At 56.1% G+C, this 19,924-nt stretch overlaps 1 protein-coding gene across 4 annotated transcripts in view; it reads right to left on the minus strand.

The window, feature by feature from the left end:
• The window catches only part of GRIK5 (glutamate ionotropic receptor kainate type subunit 5), a 51,415-nt gene extending 36,976 nt beyond the window's left edge, over positions 1-14,439 (minus strand). For 3 of the 4 annotated variants that reach the window (XR_004347034.1, XM_032614094.1, XM_032614093.1), the window contains exons 1-10: positions 14,223-14,439; positions 10,588-10,715; positions 10,117-10,281; positions 7,690-7,787; positions 7,427-7,592; positions 4,586-4,764; positions 2,496-2,549; positions 2,235-2,396; positions 484-636; positions 28-132 (exon numbers count right to left, since the gene is read on the minus strand). Coding sequence is in view for 3 of the 4 variants with exons in the window: in XM_032614094.1 (XP_032469985.1) it covers positions 28-132; positions 484-636; positions 2,235-2,396; positions 2,496-2,549; positions 4,586-4,764; positions 7,427-7,592; positions 7,690-7,787; positions 10,117-10,281; positions 10,588-10,666 (1,161 nt within the window). In the remaining variant the exon portion in view is untranslated. Of the gene's footprint in view, positions 1-27; positions 133-483; positions 637-2,234; positions 2,397-2,495; positions 2,550-4,585; positions 4,765-7,426; positions 7,593-7,689; positions 7,788-10,090; positions 10,282-10,587; positions 10,716-14,222 lie in introns of those variants that run through there. The other variant, XM_032614095.1, reaches the window with a different exon arrangement.
• Positions 14,440-19,924: the final 5,485 nt, after the last annotated feature.

Raw genomic sequence — 19,924 nt, forward strand, 5'->3', positions numbered from 1 at the left:
CTCTGGCATCGTCCTGGGGATGCTCACCTCACGGTGGCCCTGCCGAGACTTCTCCAGGATGCGCAGGGTGTAGTTGGTCCTCTGCCCTTTGCTGTTGAACTCGACCCGCCCAGTCAGCCCGTCATACTCTACCTAGCAGGGCGGGAGGAGGGCAGAGGGAAGGGTGGCAGGGGCCCAGAGGGGAAGAGACAGAGATGGAGGAGACGAGAGAGGGAGAGGGACCAGGAAGGACCACAGTTAAACGAGTAAGACAACATGCCAGCAAACGAGAGGAGATGGAACAAAGAAGCAGGGCAAGGGCAGCGCAGACAGGCAGAGGAAGGCCGGGAGAGGAGAGACAGACGGGAGAGTGAGGCCCAGGGAGAGCAGGAGATGGGGCCGGGGTCGGAGGTGGGGGGACAGGGCAGGGGGGATGGACACAGTGAGCACCCCCCTGGGAGGCAGGCTGCCACGCCACCTTGGCCCTCCCTGCTCCCGGCTCACCATGCGCAGGTAGTTCATGAGGCTGGTCCCATGGGGCCAAATGTTGGCCGACGTACAGGCCAGCGGCTTCACACCGATCTCCTGGCTGCGGTTCAGCTCCCGGACGGCGCTCACCACCACGTGCACGGCGTCGAACATCAGGGCAGCTGACAGCTGGGGTGTGGGGTGTGGGGGTGGGGGCAGAGATGCGGAGGGATGGGAAAGATGCAGTTCAGCCAGGGGAGCCCCAAAGCCCCATGGTGCCACCCCCAAGCCCTGAGACAACTCTCCTCTCTCCAGGAACATAAAACCACGCAGGTCAGGAGCGAGGAGGGTCTTCTAGGGGATCGGAGATGACAGTGGGAAAGACGTGCATGCTGCCCACGCTGCCATGGAGGCAGCTCTTCCTGACTGCGTGCGGCCTGTGTCTGTTTGGGGAAGGGCACGTCTGACAGGGTTTGCCTAGACGGCCAGCTGTTACCCTCAAGGGGGATGTTGGTGGGTGCAGGAATCTGTGTGTCTTTGTGGCTGATGTAGAGTCATGGAGGGTGGGGGGAGACAGCCACAGCCCCTGTCTGAATGTGTCTGGGGACACATTTATGTGGGTGGGGCTGGAAAAACATGCTTATTTGTCTATATACAGGGTGGGCCTGATATGTAGGAAGCAGGAGAACGTAACGGTTATGAGTCCAGGGCTTGGGAGGCTCTGAGCTGGAGGCCCGGCCCTACTACTTCCTGTAGAGAACCAAGTCCACACCTCTCTCAGAATCTCAGTTTCCTCCCTTGTAAAGGAAGGGTGATAGTTATCTCTGCCTCCGAGTGCTTATGTGGGGCTCAAGCGAGACAATGCATGCAAAGTGCTCAAAATAGCGCCTGGCACACAGTGAGGGCTCGACACAAACTGGCCACTGAGCGGTGACGGCCAATATGGGATGCGTGTCTGGGAGAGCGTGTCTTGGCTGGGTGGGGTAAAGGTCTGAATATCCGTGTTGGGTAGGTAGGTGTGGGGATGGACGCTCCCCTGTCCGTGTATGTGTGCGATGGCCCTGCACGCACATGTCTGACTGCAAGGCTCAGTGTCTGTGTGAGTTTTTCTGCACGTAGGAGTGTCTTGGTACCTTGGTGTATGGCTAGATGTTTGTGAACAAATACACATAAATATGCATCTTTTGTATGTTTGCATTTATTCAACATGTATTATCGGATACCTACTCTGAGCAGGTGGTTTTAGATGCTGGGGATACCATGGTGAACAAAACAGAAACGCCCGCCCTCATGGAACTTACAAGCTAAATATCTGTACATACCTCTAAGCAAAACACAGAGCAAGCCACATGGCGATTAGATAAGCAAAGATAGATGCTATGGAGAAAAATTTGGCAGGGAAGGTGGCTAAATAGTGGGTAGTTTGCCATTTTGTAAACAGGGGGACATTTGAGCAGTAACTTGGAGAGGAGGGAGCGAATTGCTAGCTCCCTGGGGAAGTGCACGCAAAGCAGCAGGAAGAGCAAGTGCAAAGGCCCTGAGTTGCGCATGTGCTGGGGCAGCAGAGGCACCTGGAGGAGACCCGTGTGGCTGGAGCGGCTTGGGAGGTGGAAAGGAAGAAAGGGGTCAGACTTAGCTCAGGGCCACGCTGTGAGGCCTCGTGGATGTTCTCAGAAAGCGAGTGGGGCACCGGAGGGTTCTGAGCACAACCGGCCAAGGCCTGAAGGGGCCCTGGAAGTGTCTGTGTGCAGGATGCCCATGTGCCGGGGGCAAGGGTGTGAGCTCACCGCGGGGCCGGGGTAGGTGCTGGCTTCACAGTTCTCCCTCCAGGACATGTTGAGGCTGCGCACAAACTCAGGATAGAAGGGGTGAGAGGTGTTGAACATGGAGAAGCCCAGGATGTTGGAGGAGTCCTCCACGATCCCGTCCAGGTGCAGGATGGGGAAGTCCTGGGACCGAGAAGAGGGGGTGAGGGAGGGGCTGGGCCCACGTCAGGGCAGATGCTGCACAGGGAGATGGGGGCTTCGGGGGCTGCAGAGGGTACGCACCATGGTGGTGAGGATGTACTTGTAAAACGCTGAGGTCATTCCCAGCTCCGAGGCCTGGAGAACACAGGAGGCAGGCATGGGGAGAAGTCGAGAGAGCAAGAGAGATTTAGAGACAGGCCTTGCAAGGAGACACCCCGTGAGGAACAGTAAGAGACACCCAGAGACAGAGAGAGACAGGGGAAAGGAGACAAGTGGGGGCAGAGGGAGACCTTGGTTGCTCATGTCCCGCAGGGTGACTAGGGCCCCACGTGGGAAGAAGATTTTGTTGGAGGAGAGAATGACATCCTCAAGTGCCCGCCTCCCTCTTTAGGTCACTTAGAAGACTACCTTCTGGAGACAGGCAAAGGGACACCTCAGAAACAGGGTGGGGGAGGGCAACCTTAACCTTAACCTTAACCCCCAGGTTGCCCCAAAGCCAAATTTGGGCTGCTAATGGGTAAGGCTCAGCCTGGTCACAGGTCAGAAAAACTACCCCCTGCAATCTTTAAAAGCACTTTGCAGGGCTTCCCTGGTGGCGCAGCGGTTGAGAGTCCGCCTGCCGATGCAGGGGACGCGGGTTTGTGCCCCAGTCTGGGAAGATCCCACATGCCGCGGAGCGGCTGGGCCCGTGAGCCATGGCCGCTGGGCCTGCGCGTCCGGAGCCTGTGCTCCGCAGCGGGAGAGGCCACAACAGTGAAACGCCCACATACCGCAAAAAAAAAAAAAAAGCACTTTGCAATGAAAGGCAGCCAATTTAAAACTCAAGATTCGGGAATTCCCTGGCGGTCCAATGGTTGGGACTCCGCACTTCCACTGCAGGGGGCACAGGTTCGATCTCTGGTCAGGGAAATAAGATCCCGCAAGCCGTGCAGCGCAGCCAAAAAAATAAAAAAATAAAAAATAAATAAAAATAAATAAATCTCAAGATTCATGTTGTGAGCCCCCTTTCTCACAGTCCTCAAGGAAAACAAAGCTAGAAGACGTCTCCATGCTAGGAGTGCCCAGTTCTGTCCTGCTACCATCATTAGAACATGAAATGGCACCAGACTGCATTGCCTGTGTGGCAGGAGCTGTTATCACATGGGTTACAGCCCATTCCAGGACAGAAAAATGCAGGCTCAAGAGGAAAGTGACCACCGGTCACTTGGCTCGCACAGGAGGGGCTGGGACCCCGGCCCAGGCCTGCATGGTCTGCCTCCAGAACCCGAAATCTTTTCTCTAAGCCTCAAGAGCCCTGTGGATCCTGTCCACACTTCTTCCTGTTAGCTACGATCGGCAATGATATATGGTTTTAATTTTTTAAAAACTGGAGAAAAATAAATAATACACATTTGATTATGAGGAAAAATTAAGAGCAGGGAACAATGAATGATTAACGAATGTGGGTCACCATTGGATGGCATGCGGAGGGCCCATGGGGAAATGTCGTGTGCTGGCCCTTCCTGGGTGGTGCCCTTGAGACAGTCCGTTCCCCGCCCCCCCCAGAACCCCTGCTTCTTCATCCAAAAAATGGTATCATACCTGCCCTGCCCTGTAGGTTGGAGTGAGAGCCAAATTACCTTGTTTTTTTTTGTTTTTTGGCGGCCACACTGAACGAATTGTGGGCTCCTAGTTCTCTGACCAGGGAGAGAACCAGGGCCCCCTGCAGTGGAAGCGCAGAGCCCTAACCACTGGACCACCAGGGAAGTCCCGAGAGCCAAATTAAAGAAGGCGCGCAAACACCTCGACACAGAGTAGGAGAGGCACTCAGTAAAGATGACAGGGCGCTCCCACTACGACCGTGTTTATTCTGGGCCAGGGCCTGTCCCAGTGCTTCCCCACCTTTCACTCATTAACCCTCACGGCACCCCACTGAGGTAGCAGGTATGCACAGAGAGGGAAGGCGACTGTCCAGGGTCCAACCAAGGGTGCAGCCGGCAAGCAGCTGAGCTGAGAGACAAAACTTCCTATTTAGGGTTTGCACATAGGAGGCGGGGCTCCGGACCACCACGTGATAACTGAGGCCCATGGGCCTTGGTTGACTTGTTCTGTCACCCCATGTTTCTGCTCCTGACCCTGTCGGGAAATCAGGTGGGGACCCACCAGAGAGGGGAAATCAGGTGGGGACCCACCTTACGGAGAATGAGGTGGGAAATGGATGCGTTGGCGTCGATGATGATGGTGGACACTTTGTCATCTCGGATCTCCTTGAGCAGCGGCGTGGGGTCCCGGCTGTCGTCCAGCATCCTCACTGACAGCGTCTCCTTGGAGATGAGGAAGCCGCGCACCAGTTCCTCCAATCGCAGCAGGCCTGAGGGAGGGGTGGGGCCCTGGGTTAGAGCCCCTCCGTGTGCCTGGAGATGGGGCAGCCGCTCCCTCCTCTCTGGCACGGGGTAGCTGGGGAGAGGACCAGGGCTCGCCCAGGATGTGGGGTGCCTGTTTGGAGTGCAGCTGGCTCTCTTGGGGTGCTGGGCCCAGGCGCCTGATGCTCGGGTCCTCTCAAATTGAAGTCTCAACCGAGACCTCCCCCGACCTCCAGATCGCTGTCTCCTGCCACCTTTCTGTCCCCACCGGGCTGCATGACAAACGTCGCACACTTCACGTGTGCATAGCCGCAATCTGCTCTCCTCGCCAAACCACCACAGTGGTGAACAGACTCCAGCCGGCCAGGCGCTCAGGCCAGAACCTTTGACGGCAGCCTGGCCCCTGTCTGTCTCTCACACCCACGGCCAATCCACCGAGGCTCTACTTTCAAAACACACCCCATGGCACCGCATCCCCGTCACGGCCCTGGCCTGAGCCACTGCCATCTCCCGCCTGTGACATCGGCCACGCCTGCCCCCGGAGAGTCTGTTCCCTACACAGCAGCCAGAACTGCTGCTGTAACGCAGATGTGTCCTCCTCTGTTCCAAACCCTCCAACAGCTTCTCGCTGGTTCAGAGTGAAGGCCAAAGTCCTCACAGTCTGCAAGGCCCTACTCCATCTGCCGACTCGCTTCATTATGTCCCTGACCTCATCTCCTCCTCTCCCACTCGCTTGGCTCCAGCCACGCCGGCCTCCTTGTTGTCACACACACACACACGTGCCCCATGGCCTCTGCGCTGGCTGTTCCCTCTGCCTGGAACGCTCCTCTCCAGACCCCCACACTCCAGATCTTTACTCAGATATCACCTCCTAGGTGAGGCCCACGCCAACCATTCTATTTCAAATTGCACCCCCTTACTCCAGCTCTCCCAATTCCCGTCATCCTCCTCTATTTGTCCACAGGACTCACTACTCCTTACCAGACCACGTCTTCTCTATGTCCACTGCCTGGCTCTTCTCATTAGGTTTGACAAGGGCCTGGCTCATGCACTGCCACATCCCCAATACCAAGAACAATGTCTGGGGACTTCGCTGGTGGATCAGTGGTTAAGAATCCACCTGCCAATGCAGGGGACAGGGGTTCAAGCCCTGGTCCAGGAAGATCTCACATGTCTCAGAGCAACAAAGCCCGTGCGCCACAACTACTGAGCCTGCGCTCTAGAGCCTGCAAGCCACAACTACTAAAGCCCACGCGCCTAGAGCCCGTGCTCCACGACAAGAGAAGCCACTGCAGTGAGAAGCCTGCACACTGCAACGAGTGACCCCCGTTGGCCGCAACTAGAGAAAGCCTGCGCGCAGCAACGAACACCCAACACAGCCAAAAATATATAAATAAGTAAAAAATAAAAATAAATGTCTGGACCACGGCAGGTATGCAGTGAATACCTTTTGAAAGAGGAATCCCTCCTGGAGGTGACTGAGCACGGTCCTCTCTCTCTCCAGCGGCACCTACAAGCCCGTCAGCCTCCCAGACGTCTCCACTTGAATGTCTCAAAGACACCTCAAACACAGCATGTGCCCCTGAACTGACTGTCCCCTCCTCCTCGGGCAGGACCTGGTCACCTTCCATGACCCCACCCTCTCCCTTCCCTCACAACTCTCCTCAAATCCATTCTGGCCCCTCCGTCCCCATGCCACCACCTGAGCCCTAACCAGGACCATCCCTCCCCGCCTCTAGCTGCTCTCCATGCCACATCTCGTGCCATGGAGTCTCCAAGTCTACTCTCTGTGTTGCAGCCAAAGAACCCAAAGAGCTCTTCCTGCAACACACTCGTCCCTGCCCGGTGTGGGTACTTTCCATGGCCCCCATCGTCTTCAGGAAAAAACAAAAGGCCCTCAGTGATCATGCCCCGTTCCCGGGTCCTACTTCATTGCTCCCATGCTGGGAGCATCTCTGAACCTCCTAGGGCCTCGCCTCTGCCCTGCCCTGCCCTCTGCTTTGTACATACTCCCTCTCTTCTCTCCCACCTCACCTCCTCCCTACCTTGCAGGTCCATCTTAGAGGTCCCTTTCTCTGGGAGGCAGGCTCTGAACCTCCTAGACTAGGGTTGGATCACCCCCGCTTAACTCCTGAGAGCTCGCAACACTCCGCATCACAACTGCTTGACCACGGCGTCCCCCAGTGGCCCCGGAGCTCCGGGAAGCCGGGGACCACGCCTAGCGCTGTTCACTGCGAAATCACTGGGACCTAGCAGGGGCCCTGCTCCGAGCACGTGCTCAGTCACTATCTGCGGACTAAAGAGTCTCTTTGGGGGCAGGAGTGGGTGGGGAGGGGGTGGCCTGTGGAACCAGAGGTCTGGGTTCCTAAAGGGGAAGGGATGGTGGAGACTAGGAGAGCCTGTGTCTGGATTCCCCGGGCCTTAAAATCAGGGGGCATTCATGACTGTGGGAGACTAGATGTCTTGGGAAGGGGAGTTTGGGGAAATAGAAAACAAGGCATCCAGTTCTCCTCCCTCGTGGGACTTCCCTGGCAGTCCGGTTGTTAGGACTCTGCACTCTCACTGCCAAGGGCCTGGGTTCAATCCCCGGTCGGGGAAACTAGGATCCCACAGGCCGGGCGGCGCGTCCAAAAAAATAAAATAAAATAAAAAACAGTTCTCCTCCCTCACACTCGGCCTTGGCGCAGATGAGGCTGGCCGAGGGGTAGTTGAAGGACTTGAGGATCCGGGAGACCGCCAGGCTGACGTCCTCGTTACTGGGGTACAGGCTGACAGACGCGAAGCGAAGGTACTGAAGGCGGGGCATCTCCTCGGGACCCACCTTGACGTGGGGGATCTGAACAGAGAAGGACCTTTGCTTCCATCCTGCTCCCCCCTCCCCAGCCCTCGCCTCCAGGGACCGCCCCCCCGCCAACCCCGCGTTCCCACCTCACCTCCTTCTCCCCACAGATATGGCTCACGGTGGAGGCCGACGCAGGGCTGGAGGATGGCCCCAGGACAGACACGACCCCCTTGGGCAGGATCTGACACACTGTGAGGGGTGGGAAGAGACCGCAGATTCAGGGACCCTCTTCCTCCTCTCTGTCCCCGCCCTCAGGGAACTGCCTTGGCCCAGGAGATAACCCGACACTCCACATGGAGCTGCCTGACCCTCCTCCACCACCTGGGGACCCAGAAGCCCAGTCCCTGACCCAGCCCACCGCAGGAGACAAAAGGAGGGGGCACAAGACAGAGGGAGGCAGGGAGACATGGCAACAGAGGGCCGGCAGACCAAGAGAGAGACAAAGGAAGAAATGAAGAGGATACACCAAGGACCTCCTTCTGGCTGCAAATCCAGTGCCTGGTTTCTCAGCCTTTGTCTCTCTTAAGCTTTTGAACTACGCACAACCTAAGGTGCATCCAACACCCCCTCTACCCTGAACCCACAGCCAAGGTCCCCTCTACACTCTACACCCCAAACACCATTCCTCTGCTGCATTTCCTCGCTCCTCTTTCTTCCATTTTCTTTCTCCTTAAACATGTGTGCATCTCAAGACTGGGAGGTGGACGGAAGACTTGGTTTTTACCTGTCCAGTGCCCATCCCCACGGCAGAACCCTAACTTTTCCTGAGGTAATCACATGGTTCCCAGAATTGATTGGTACCTGACCCAGGATCAAAGAACCACATTGTGCTGGCCACAGGGATCGGTTCAGAGATGGGGACAGGCTCAAACTAGGCCACCGAGAGCCTTCCCCAGGTCCTCTGCTAAAATTATCACTGGGTTTGCTAAACTGGTGAGATGCAAAGTTTTGAGCAGTTGAGGCCATCTTGCCACCAGCTGGGGAGGGCCTTCCTGAAAATGAAGCCAATTTAGAGGAAAGTAGGACCCAGAGATGAAGACACAGACGTTCCTGGAACATCATTTGAGGGCCTGTATTAAGCCTTGCCTGAAACAATCCTGGGATATCATTTGGGTACCTGGATTCAACCAAGCCTGAAATTAATCTTTAGGCCTTTTAGTGACATGAGCTGATAAGTTCTCTTTTTTCCTTAAGGCAGCCTGAGCTGGGTTTCTGCCATCCAACTAAGAGCACCGTAACTAAACGTTTCATCTTCCTCCAAACTTATTCCTTCTGTGTCTTCCATGTTGGTGAGGGTCCCACCATTTACACACACCAAATACCTGGAAATGGTCCTCGCCTTCAATCTTCCTCCTAATGGCCAATTAGTCACCAAATCCTGTCTCTATTTGTCCCCAAATTTTCTCATATCTGTCCGCTTCTCTTCGACCCCTCCTCCCCTGTCCTACTTTAGGGCTGTCAACTCAGGCATGCACCAGTCTCCTCGCCAGCTACCCAAATCTAGCTTCCAGACTCCACTTTCACCAGCTCCCTGTTCCAAACCCATCAACGACTCCCCACTGCCTGTAGGTGAAGGTAGCGTCTTTCAACCTGACCTGTAGACCTCCTCGAGCTGGCCTGTCAATCTGCCCAGCCTCACCTCCCACTGCCGAGTCACACTCCAGTCCAGAAGTCTCTCACGATCCCCCCAAACACGTCCTGAGTCCAGGTGTTCAGGATGGGTGCAACCCCACATCGAGTTGCTTGGCTCCAAATACTCAGTCCTCCCCTCTGCCCCAGCTCCAGACTACAGGCACATGCCTGGAATACCATCTCCCTCCATACCCTCCAACCCGGCCTCTCATTGTGTTCTGTGCTACACCAGTCAAAAAAGTCCAGGAAACATTGGACCCCATTCTCCCTCTCAGTGATCTGAAACACACATGAACATAACAAAGGCTCTAATAAAGGCCTGCAGGAAAGAAATCTGTCTAAAACACCTTTGAAGGCAGCATCTCCCGAAGGTCTAATGTCCCCAGCACGTCTATTCAAGGGCCATTTGCTCAGTCTGTGAGTATTCAACAGACTCATGCACCCCTACTATAGGGCTGGTTGTGTTCCACGGGGCATACCTCGAGCAACACCTCTCCCTCTATATCCTGCTCATCTTTCAGAGCTCAGCTTCAGTTCAGTCTTCTCCAGAACACCTTCGCTGTCCCTGCCCCTGAGGCACCCTGGCCTCGCTGCCTGGGCCCCTCATTACTTAGCTCTGGGGGCTAAGTGTCCCCAGCCAGCTGTGAAGCTTCTCTTTCAAACGAGGCCCTCAGCTCCTCCAGGGCAGCACAGGGGCTGATGCTCTCCCCACCGCCCCAGGCCCAGCAGCACCATCTCTGGGAAGAAGAGGGCAGTGCAGATAGGAAGGAAGGGGCAGATGGAACTAGAAGAGAACACGGCAAGCTGAGGCGGCCAGGGCCGAGGAACAGACGGAGGGCCACCAGCCTGCCCTGCCTCACCCCACGGCCCCTGTGGCCCTGCTCACTGGTGTCCGTGGTCTCGTACTGGCTGTCCCGCTGCAGCTCAAAGATGTCTACTTCCACGCGGGCCTTGGCTGGGACCTCGATGATCCCGTTGATCTGCTCCCGGGCCAGGGCCAGGGCCAGACGTTCACCGCGGCCACACACTGTCTGGTCGTCCAGGATGGCAGCTGAGGGGACACAGGAGTTGGGGACCATACTCCTGGGTCCTGAGGGAGGAAGGGCTGGGCTCCTGGATTCCTTGGCTCTGAGGGAGGCTGGAGGTGGGGTCAGGGCTCCAGACTCCCTGATCTGAGGTTGGAGAGAGCCGGGATCTGGACTCCTAGGTCCGGGGGAGGAAGGAGCCGGGGGCTGCTGGGCCGAGGCCCAGATCCCTGGGTCATGAGGGGCTGGCAGGCCCAGAAAAGAGCCCCAGGGAGGGCTCCGGGAGGGTCTGTGAGGAGGCAGGGGCCAGCTGGGGCGCTGTAGGGCCTCACCCATGCGCAGTGATGAGAGCACCTGGCAGCTGGGGCTGGCAAAGGCGACAATCAGCAGCAGCAGCAGCTCAGCCGGCATCTTCCTCCTTCCTCATGGGGACGCAGCTGCCGCGGCCCCCACTCGCCACCTGCAGGGAGACCCCCAGCCCACGGGGAGATTGCTGATATGGGGGCCTCTAAGCCCCTCTGGGGACTGCTGGATGGGGTGGTGACCACAGAGCCTGGGACACTGTTGCTGAGCTCTGAAGGGCCCTGCCCTCATTAGAGCTGACGAGACTGAAGGCATCGCTGTAGGGGGAGCTGAGAATCAGAGGAGCGCTAGCAGGGAGAAGCCCACAGCACGCAGGCACTGAGTGGGAGAAACACTGCTAGAGCCACCAAAATGGGAGGCAGGCATGAAAAGGATCTCAGGTAAGAGCGAATTCCAGGAACCATCTCCACCCCAGGAGGAGACCAGGAAGTGCCACCCCCCCACCCAATTCCGCCCCTGTCTCTGGGCAGGCAGCTGTTACTAGGCAACAGAAACCGGCTGGAGAGGATGCAGTGGTTGCTAGGCAACCCCATCCCAGGCCTCACTTGCCACCTTCCTGACATCCCTGGTTCCCACAATCCCACAGGGAGAGAGGCCTGGACATCCGGGGTCTGGAGGGGAGAGTATCCAGGAGTTAGGAAACTTGGGAAGAGAAAGACACATGGAGGCACACAGATGGAGTCAGATGGTCAGACCCGAGGCACCTAAGGGACTAAAAAAGAAAAAAGGAAAAAAGAAGGGTAAAGAGAGGGAAGGGGGGAAGCAGAGAGACAGAAGGAGGAAGAGAGGCCAGAGGTGGGAGGGATACCAAGAGACTCAGGAAAGGAGAAAGGGAAAATAGGCCAAAATATAAGGGAACAGAAAGCTGATATGAAGACAAGAGAATGGGGATAGCAATGGAGAGAAACAGAAGAGAGTTACAGGAAGATGAGGACAGGACTAGGAAAGAGAAAGAGGGAAGAGATAGGAAGACAGTGAGACACGGAGATGGAGAGAGAAAGGGCAGGGCAGGGAGAGGAAGAGCACAGGCAGGCAGAAGAGAGGGAAGTCAAGACACAGGAGGGACACAGAATAGAACAGGAAGACAGAATGGAGAGGCCACAAACCCACTGGAGATGCCACCAGAGACCTGGATGGGAAGACTGAGTAAGGCAAGGGGTGCACTGCCTGCAGAAGCGGGTGCCAAACTGTGCCCCCGCACCCCACACCAGGGAGCTGAAGACTAGGGGCAGACAGTGAGTCTCTGCTCCCCACACTGCTCCAGGTGCCCTGGGCTTCCGCAGCGTGACCACTGGGCAGGGATGAGTTTGGCCAGATGCATGGTGCCCCCTGGCCAAGGGCCATGCCCCCAAGGGAAGGGACACTTGGGTTTCCATGGGAGGGGGTTACTGAGAGGCCTAGAATGCTGTGAAGTGAGCCTGGGGGGACTCCCCGCACCCCACTCATGCCCACAGAAGGAGGGCTCAAGGTGGTGAGATGGTAGAATGAAACTTGCTAATGGAGACAGAGGCACAATGCAAAATTCAGATCATCCCTTGAAGCCAGAAAACCTAGGCCAGGGCCACAAGAGACCCCGCCCTCAGTCCCTGCTCTGCCACCGACTCCCAGGTGACCTCGAGCAGATCCCTCTCTCTCGCGGGACCTCTGGGAAAGACAGGCTGGGGATGGGAGGGCCTGCTGGACAGCCTGGGGCCTGTGGACTGTAATCGGCATCTAAGGTGAAGGCCTGTCAAGGGTAGAGGAGCAAGGGAAGCAGGGAGAAGCTGGAAGGAGAATTCACAGGGGGAGGGATGTGGAGGGCGGGGCTAGGAGAGAGGCTGGAGTGAGGGGGTCATCCTGAGACACCAGGGGCTTCTGGGGGCAAATCAGGGAGCAGAGACTAGAGGATAGATAGAAAGACCGAGAATGAGACAGGAGCCAGAAGGGCAGGGACCCACAGGTGGCAGACACGAGTGGAAGCCGAAAGACACAGTCCAGGGACAGGGCTGGGGGCAGCAGATGGACACTGAGGTACAGGAAGGCACAGACAGAAAAACAGACAGACCAAAAGTAAGTAACTGGGGCTAAATGAGAGAGAAGGACACACACACATCACCTACAAGTGAGACACCAAAGGGGACAGAGACAAGACAGAGAGCGTGAGAGAGGAGGGGCAGGGAATCAGGCCCGAGTCTCACAGGCCCAGGTACTTAGGCAAAGCCAGATAAAGATGGAAACACAGCAGCTGAGTGAGCGGAAAGGGCCCTGCCAGGGTAGGAAGACAGACAAGTGGGCAAGTGAGAGATATCACAAAGGGGAGAGGGCAAATGAGGTGAGGCAAAACAACTAACAGGTACAGGAACCGTGGGGAGAAGAGAAATTGCAAAACTCTGAAAAGAAGGAGGGCTAGTCGGAAAGAGACAGAGAGAAAAGGTGTGTGAGCCACACAGTTTCTCTAGAGAAGAGGAAGGGGCAAGTGGGACAGACACAAGATAGAGACAGACTCCCAAACAAGGAGAGACGAGAAGTGAGAGTCAGGGAGGGAAACTGAGGGAGGAAGAGTGAGTGACCTGGAGGGGCACAGGCAGGAGACAGGACAAGCACCCACCTAAGGGGGGCAGGTCCACACAGAGGTGCATCACTCAGAGCACCTTGGAAGGGGCGGTCATTCCCAGAGCCTGCAAGCCCCAAAGGGAGGGAAGGAATGGGAACCAAAGGCCTGGCAGGGGAATGGAGAAGTGGGAAGAGAGAATGCGGGTGGGGGGGAGCTCACCACAGAAAAGACAAAGTGGACCATGGAGGGGGGCAGTTGCTAAAGGAGTGAGGGATGGAGGAGACAGGACGAGGAGTGGATCCGGGGAAGAAAACAGAAAAGTAAGAGGAGGAAGACAGCCTCCGAGCCCAGAGTTAGAGATGCAGACAGGGGAGCAGAGGCACAGGCAAGCAAACAGGGGACAGAGGGCAGTGGAGAGAGGGCTAGACCGGGCATAGGATCCTCCCAAAAGAGAGAGAGGAGAGACAGGGGAGTTTCGAGAGACAGAGGGAGGAGAGGGAGACGGAGACAGAGATCAGCAGAGACACACCGAGAAAGGGCTGGGCTAGCAGTAAGGAGAAACAAGTTGGACAGAGCCAGAGCGAGGCCCAAGAGACATATGAAATGGAGATTCCAAAATGGAAAGACATTTGCAGGCGATAGAGACCGGCTGGGATGGGACGCATGGCAGGCAGAGAGGATGAGGCTCAGAGGAAAGAAGAGAGACTGAAACAGAGTGAGAGAGCAGAGCCGGTCACCGCGGGGCCGAGGCTGGAGCAAGCAGGGGCGGAGACCAGCCAGGAGTCCCGGAGAGGGAGTGAGACCGCAAGTAAGAGCCAGCCAGCCCCTCAGGAGCCCAGCAGCTGGGGGCTGGGAGGCAAGATGAGCTCTGTACCCAGAAGAAGGGGTGAGGAAAGGCCAAGGGGAAGGAAGGCTGGGAGATGGAGGGCGCAGGGCAGGCCCTTGGTGGGGGAGGGTATCTGCCGTTCCGGGGAGCAGGGGAATGCGGGGCCCCCCACCAGGTCGCAGTGAGCCCAGCCTTCCAGGACCCAGGCCCGGCCCCAGCCCAACCCCCATCCTGCAGACACTCACGGATCCTGGTGGGATGGAGGGCTGGGCTCCCTCGAGGCCCGAGGAACGACAAGGAGGAGATGCTCTGACGCTGGGCGGTGTGGCTGGGGCGGGGGGAGAGGGCAGTCCACAGGGCCCCCTCCCCCACCTCCGGCAGTGGCCCCCAACTAACCCAAAATGGGGGTGCTCCCGGGGTGCAAGGAGGAAGGACAGGTGGAAGAGGAGAGGGCGGGCCGGGGAGGGGAGGAAGGGGAAAGGAGAAAATGGAGGAGGGAAGGGGAGAGAGGAGAGGGGGAAGGAGCAAATGGAGGGGAAGGAGGGAGGAAGGTGAAAACGAAAGGGAGGGGGCACAGGCAGAGCCGGGGGAGGGGGAAGCCGGCCCAGGCAAGGGCCCCCGCCCCCTCCCCTAGCCAGGCCGGCCTGGGGGGGCCACGGGGGGCGAGGACTGGGTGGAGACAAGGAAGCTGGCCATCGGGAGAAGTGGGGGAGGGGAGGGCTTGGTGGGGGGGAGGGGGCCACCCCTTCCCCCCTCCCCCCTGGAGCGCCGGCCCTGCCCTGGAAGAGGCTAGGGCCTGTGGACCTCAAGCCCTCAGCCCCCACGGGAAAGCATGCTGGGGGTGGGGAGAGGCAGAGGAGTGGAGGGCCTGGGGAGGACGGGGTGCTGGGAGACCCAAAGAGTGATGAGAGGGCCGGAGAGGTGGAGAGATAGGGAGGAGGGAGAGGAGGAGGGAGGGGAGGGTGGAGAGAAGCAGGTGGAAGAGGGAGAAGGAGGACGGCGTGGGGGGGTGGGGGGGGTGTCCCGGGGGCACCCAGCGCAGGGCCTCAGCAGGAGGGCCTGGCCATGGACCCCTGGTTCCCTGTGAGAAGCAGCCTCCGGCTCCGGGTCCCCAGCTGGGCCTGCCTTCCTGCTGCTGGTTGCCACCGCAGTCGCGGCCACCACCACCACTTCTCCTTCTCCCCTCCGAGGCCGCCGCCTGCCTGCCCGCCTGCCGCCCGCGCTGGGTCCTGGAGCGCAGGGGGGCGGGGGGGAGAGAGATGAGGGAGGGGGGGAGAGAGATGAGGGAGGGAGGGAGGGAGATGGGGAGGGAGGGAGACGGGGAGGAGGGTGGGCAGGAGAGAGGCAGGCAGTCAGAGAGAGAGAGAGAGAGAGAGAGAGAGATGGAGCGATGGGAGTCAGGGGAGGGGGAGCCCGTATTGGTCCGAGCTGGGGGGCCCCCGGAGAGGAGAATGCTGATGAGGGGAAGGCGCTGCATTGGACAGAGGGCCCACCCGCCGCCACCTCCTCCACCACACCATGCCACCACCCTGCCCAGGCAGCCCTTGGGCACAGGAGTCCACAGAGACACAGCTGAGAGGCAGGGAGACCTGGGGAGAAGGCCATGGAGCTGGGGGACAGGGCTACAGAGATGAAGAAAAATGCAGAGAAACAGCAAGACAGCCATCAAGAGCCACAGAGGTGGACCAAGGTCCGCAAACCCCACAAGGACAAGGACAGGGAAAAGCCCAGAGCAAAGAAAGGGTCATCTAGACCAGGGAGCAGACCACAGAGACAAGCTAAGGACCTCGGAGACAAGGGCAGCTCGTGGACTCAGAGAGCCCCCCATGAAGATGGGGACAGGGGGCAGCTCATGGACTCAGAGAGCCCCCAGGAAGATGGAGAGAGGCCCACAGGAACAGAAAGCACTCCTCAGGCATGGGGAGTGGTCCATGGTGACAGGAGAAGACCATGGACAGGAGGAGAGGACCACAGACATTGGAACAAGGATGCATATTACAGAGACAAGGAGGAGGGCCAAGAAAAGTGGGAGAGGGTCACGGAAATGGAGGGAGGCCCACAGACACCAGAAAACCCACAAAGGCAGAATGTGGACACAAAAGACCCACTGAGGCAGGAGCAGCCGGCCCATGGAGAAAAGGGAGAAGCCCCCAGAAATAGAAATAGCCCCCATGGAGGTGAAGGGATGGGTGGTGAGTATGAGAGTTCTCCATCATGCAGAAAGAAATCCCGGGGACCTGAGTGGGTGGGGAGAAGATTCACCCAAGCATAGTCAGTGGGAAAGGGCAGGGAGCTGGAGGGCAGAGCCAGCAGAAGTGGAAGACTCCCTCCCTCTTGGAGAGAGCTGAGCAGGGCAGGGGGATGGAAGAGAGAAGCAGAGATACAGATCTTGGAGTGGGGGTGGGTGGTGCATGGCTGGGTGGGGGGTGAAATTTGGGGGGAAGGAACATGACAGTTGGCGCTGAAGGCTGAGTCCATGACTCACCACCACCCCCAATGCTCGTGATGGGGAGGAGACACTGAGACACTCACGTGCAGCCCCCAGCACACGTGACCGCATGCCTCGCGCGCGTACACTCTGCACGTGGCAACTCTCACATCGGCCTGGCATGGGAGGCCCCCTGCATCCCCCACATGCTTCTGACATATACATCTGACCCTGAAGGCCCACCGACTTTACATATACCTCCTTGCCCTACTTAAGGGGCCCCCAACACCCACCCTCAGCTCCAGCTCGCTCTGAAAGCGCAGACTCGCCCTGGCCTCTAGGCCTTTGCTTATGCAGGGACCCCAGCGTAGAATGCCTATCCTAGATTGAACCTGTCCCAGAAGTCCTAGTCCTGTGCCACCATCTCCAGAAAAACTGACGCAGGCCTCAGCTTACTCCTGTATCATCTGAAGTGAAGGGACCTCATCAATCCAGATAAATTGGGAAATACAAGCAGAAGGTCGCAGCAGAAAGGGGCCTGATAAATCAAGCCTGACCCTTCCATTTTCAAGTGGACAGGAGGGAGACTCTGCCCCAGGGCATGGAGCCTGTCAAAGGCTGAGTCTAGCTTCCAGGTTATCTGGTTCCTGCCCCTGGTGATTTCATCCTGAGGGAAAATCCAGATTACTAGCTTTAGCGCTCACTGGTTACCACCAACTTCTTTCCTTTACTTCTTGCATTCATCCATTTAGCATGCCACTCTGGACGTCCCACCTGTCAGGCAGTAGAGCCTGGGAGCCAAGAGTATAGACCTTGGAGTCAACTCCTGGGTTACAATCCTGGCTCTGTCTCTTCCTAATGATGGACAAGTTATTTAATTTCTCTGAGCCTCAGTTTCTTTGCAAAGTGAGAGCAATAGTTCCTCCCTCCCAGGGTTATTGAGAGGATTAAACTGGATGATGCATGGAAAGCACTGAGCATAATACTTAGCAAGTCATAACACACTCAAGACACATTAGCTATTATTACTAGGCTCCTTGAGATCCTAATAAAAATAACCCTTGGGCTTCCCTGGTGGCGCAGTGGTTGAGAGTCCACCTGCCGATGCAGGGGACGTGGGTTTGTGCCCCGATCTGGGAAGATCCCACATGCCGTGGAGCGGCTGGGCCCGTGAGCCATGGCCGCTGAGCCTGTGTGTCCGGAGCCTGTGCTCTGCAACGGGAGAGGCCACAAAAAAAAAAAAAAAAAAAAAAAAACTCTTACATAGATTAAAAAAAATTTTTTTAATTAAAAAAATCTTACTGAAGTATAGTTGATTTACGTGATTCAGTTATACATATATATTCTTTTTCATTATGGTTTATCACAGGATATTGAGTATAGTTCCCTGTGCTATATGGTAGCACTTCGTCGTTGTTGTTTTGCACTTTGTTGTTTAATCCATCATACATATAATAGTTTTCATCTGCTAATCCCAAACTCTCAATCCTTCCCTCCCCCACCTCACCTCCTTGGCAACCACAAGTCTGTTGTCTATACCAGTGAGTCTGTTTGTTTCGTAGGTATCTTCATTTGTGTCATATTTTAGATTCCACATATAAGTGATATCATATGGTATTTGGCTTTCTCTTTCTGACTTACTTCACGTAGTACGATAATCTCAAGGTCCATCCGTGTTGCTGCACATGGCATTATTTCATTCTTCTTTATGGCTGAGTACTATTCCATTGTACATATGTACCACATCTTCTTTATCCATTCATCATTTGATGGACATTTAGGTTGTTTCCATGTCTTGGTTACTGTACACAGTGTTGCTATGAACATAGGGGTGCGTGTATATTTCCAAATTATAGTTTTGTCTGGATATATGCCCAGGAGTGGGATTGCTGGATCATAAAGCAACTCTAGTTTTAGTTTTTTTTTTTGAGGAACCTCCATACTGTTTTCCATAGTGGCTACACCAATTTACATTCCCACCAACAGTGTAGGAGGGTTCCCTTTTCTCCGCACCCCCTCCAGCACTTAACTCTTACATAGCTTTTACTCTGTGCCTCACAACCACACAAGACAGGGGCTATTATCCTGCAAGTGAGGAAGCTGAGGCACAGAGGAGTTGACTTGCCCAAGACAACCGCTAAGAAGTGGCAGGGCCAGGATTCCAATCCAGGCAGCCTGGTTTAATTACATAGGTCTGGAGTTAGAGTTTAATCTAGTAGAAAGTTAGGATACCCAGTTAGAATCCAATCGAAGCATATAGCAAGAGTGGCTGAAGAGTCAGACCTAGGTCTGACTCAGTGTTTGGGGTCCCCTCGGAGCTTTTTGGCCTTAGGAAAGTAAATGACCAATTCCTCTAGACTCAGTTTACTCATCTGAGAAATGGGGGGGGGGGCGGTTAGAACAAGTGAATCTCTTGCAGCTCCTGTCCTTGGGAAGTAACACTGGAAACATAACAGTGCTGGGGCAACTTGCTCCCAAGGCTCTAAGGGCCAGAAGGGGACGCTGAGTAGGAATGGCCAGAGCTCCTTGAACATATAGGTACTCCAGCTTCCCTGAGCTTTGGGGGCATCAGCCTGGAAGGGGGGCACCCTAGAAGAAAGGAGAATATAATCCAGACATTACAGGGTCACTTTCTTCAGGTTCTCACCCTGGTTGTCCTTCAGGTCATCTACCCCCTACATTCCCTGTTTATTCAAAGGAAACTGCGTGAGCTGTCTGAGGACTGGGCACTGTCACACCCACTGGCTCAGCCCTGGGGTTGGGATTGGCCTGAGACCTTAGTGACACTTGGGTAAGGGAGGTGGGGCAGGGACTAGGTTTCCCAATAGGCAGGGATTCAGACCTCTGCCCTTGGCTAGAGAAAGCCTGTGGGTACCATGGCAGGGAGAGAAGGGGCCCTCGAGATCCCCATTGCAACTTCCTCTGTCCTGTCTGTCCTGGCTCCGAAAGCCTTGATAATAAAGAGACACTGTCCTGGACTTGGTTTCCTTTGAGATTCTCTTGGACCAGGGCCTGGGTTGAGGGGAGCTTGGGGAAAAATGATGATCCATCTGGATACTTTCCATCAGTAGTTTACTGGCTAGCTCCTTCCTGTCATTCCTCAGTGACCTCAGAGAGAGGCCCACCCAAGTTCATTCCACACCCTCTGCCTACCTGCTGTATTTTCTTTACAACACTGTCACTGGCTGTCTACATTTATTTTTGTACCTGGTATTTTCTACCCTCACTAAAATGTAAACTCCACGAGGGCACAGACTTTTCTTGTTCCTTCTCTACCCCTACAAAGATTAACCTTGACCTGGCATATTGTAGCCGGTTATTAAATAATCACGAATAGAAAACAAAACAAATGAAACTGCCCGTCCCCGATTTTATGTTTTCTCCTCCATTTCCCATTTCCTCCCTTATGCTTCAGGTTTTCATTGTTCCCTCAGATTCCTTCTCTCCTTGTTTTTCCTCCGACATTTCTTCTCCCCCTCCCTCAAGAGTCCCTCGGTTTTTCTTCCCTTCCTTCTTGCT

Source organism: Phocoena sinus, chromosome 19 (assembly GCF_008692025.1).
Source record: "Phocoena sinus isolate mPhoSin1 chromosome 19, mPhoSin1.pri, whole genome shotgun sequence".
NCBI lineage: Eukaryota > Metazoa > Chordata > Mammalia > Artiodactyla > Phocoenidae > Phocoena > Phocoena sinus.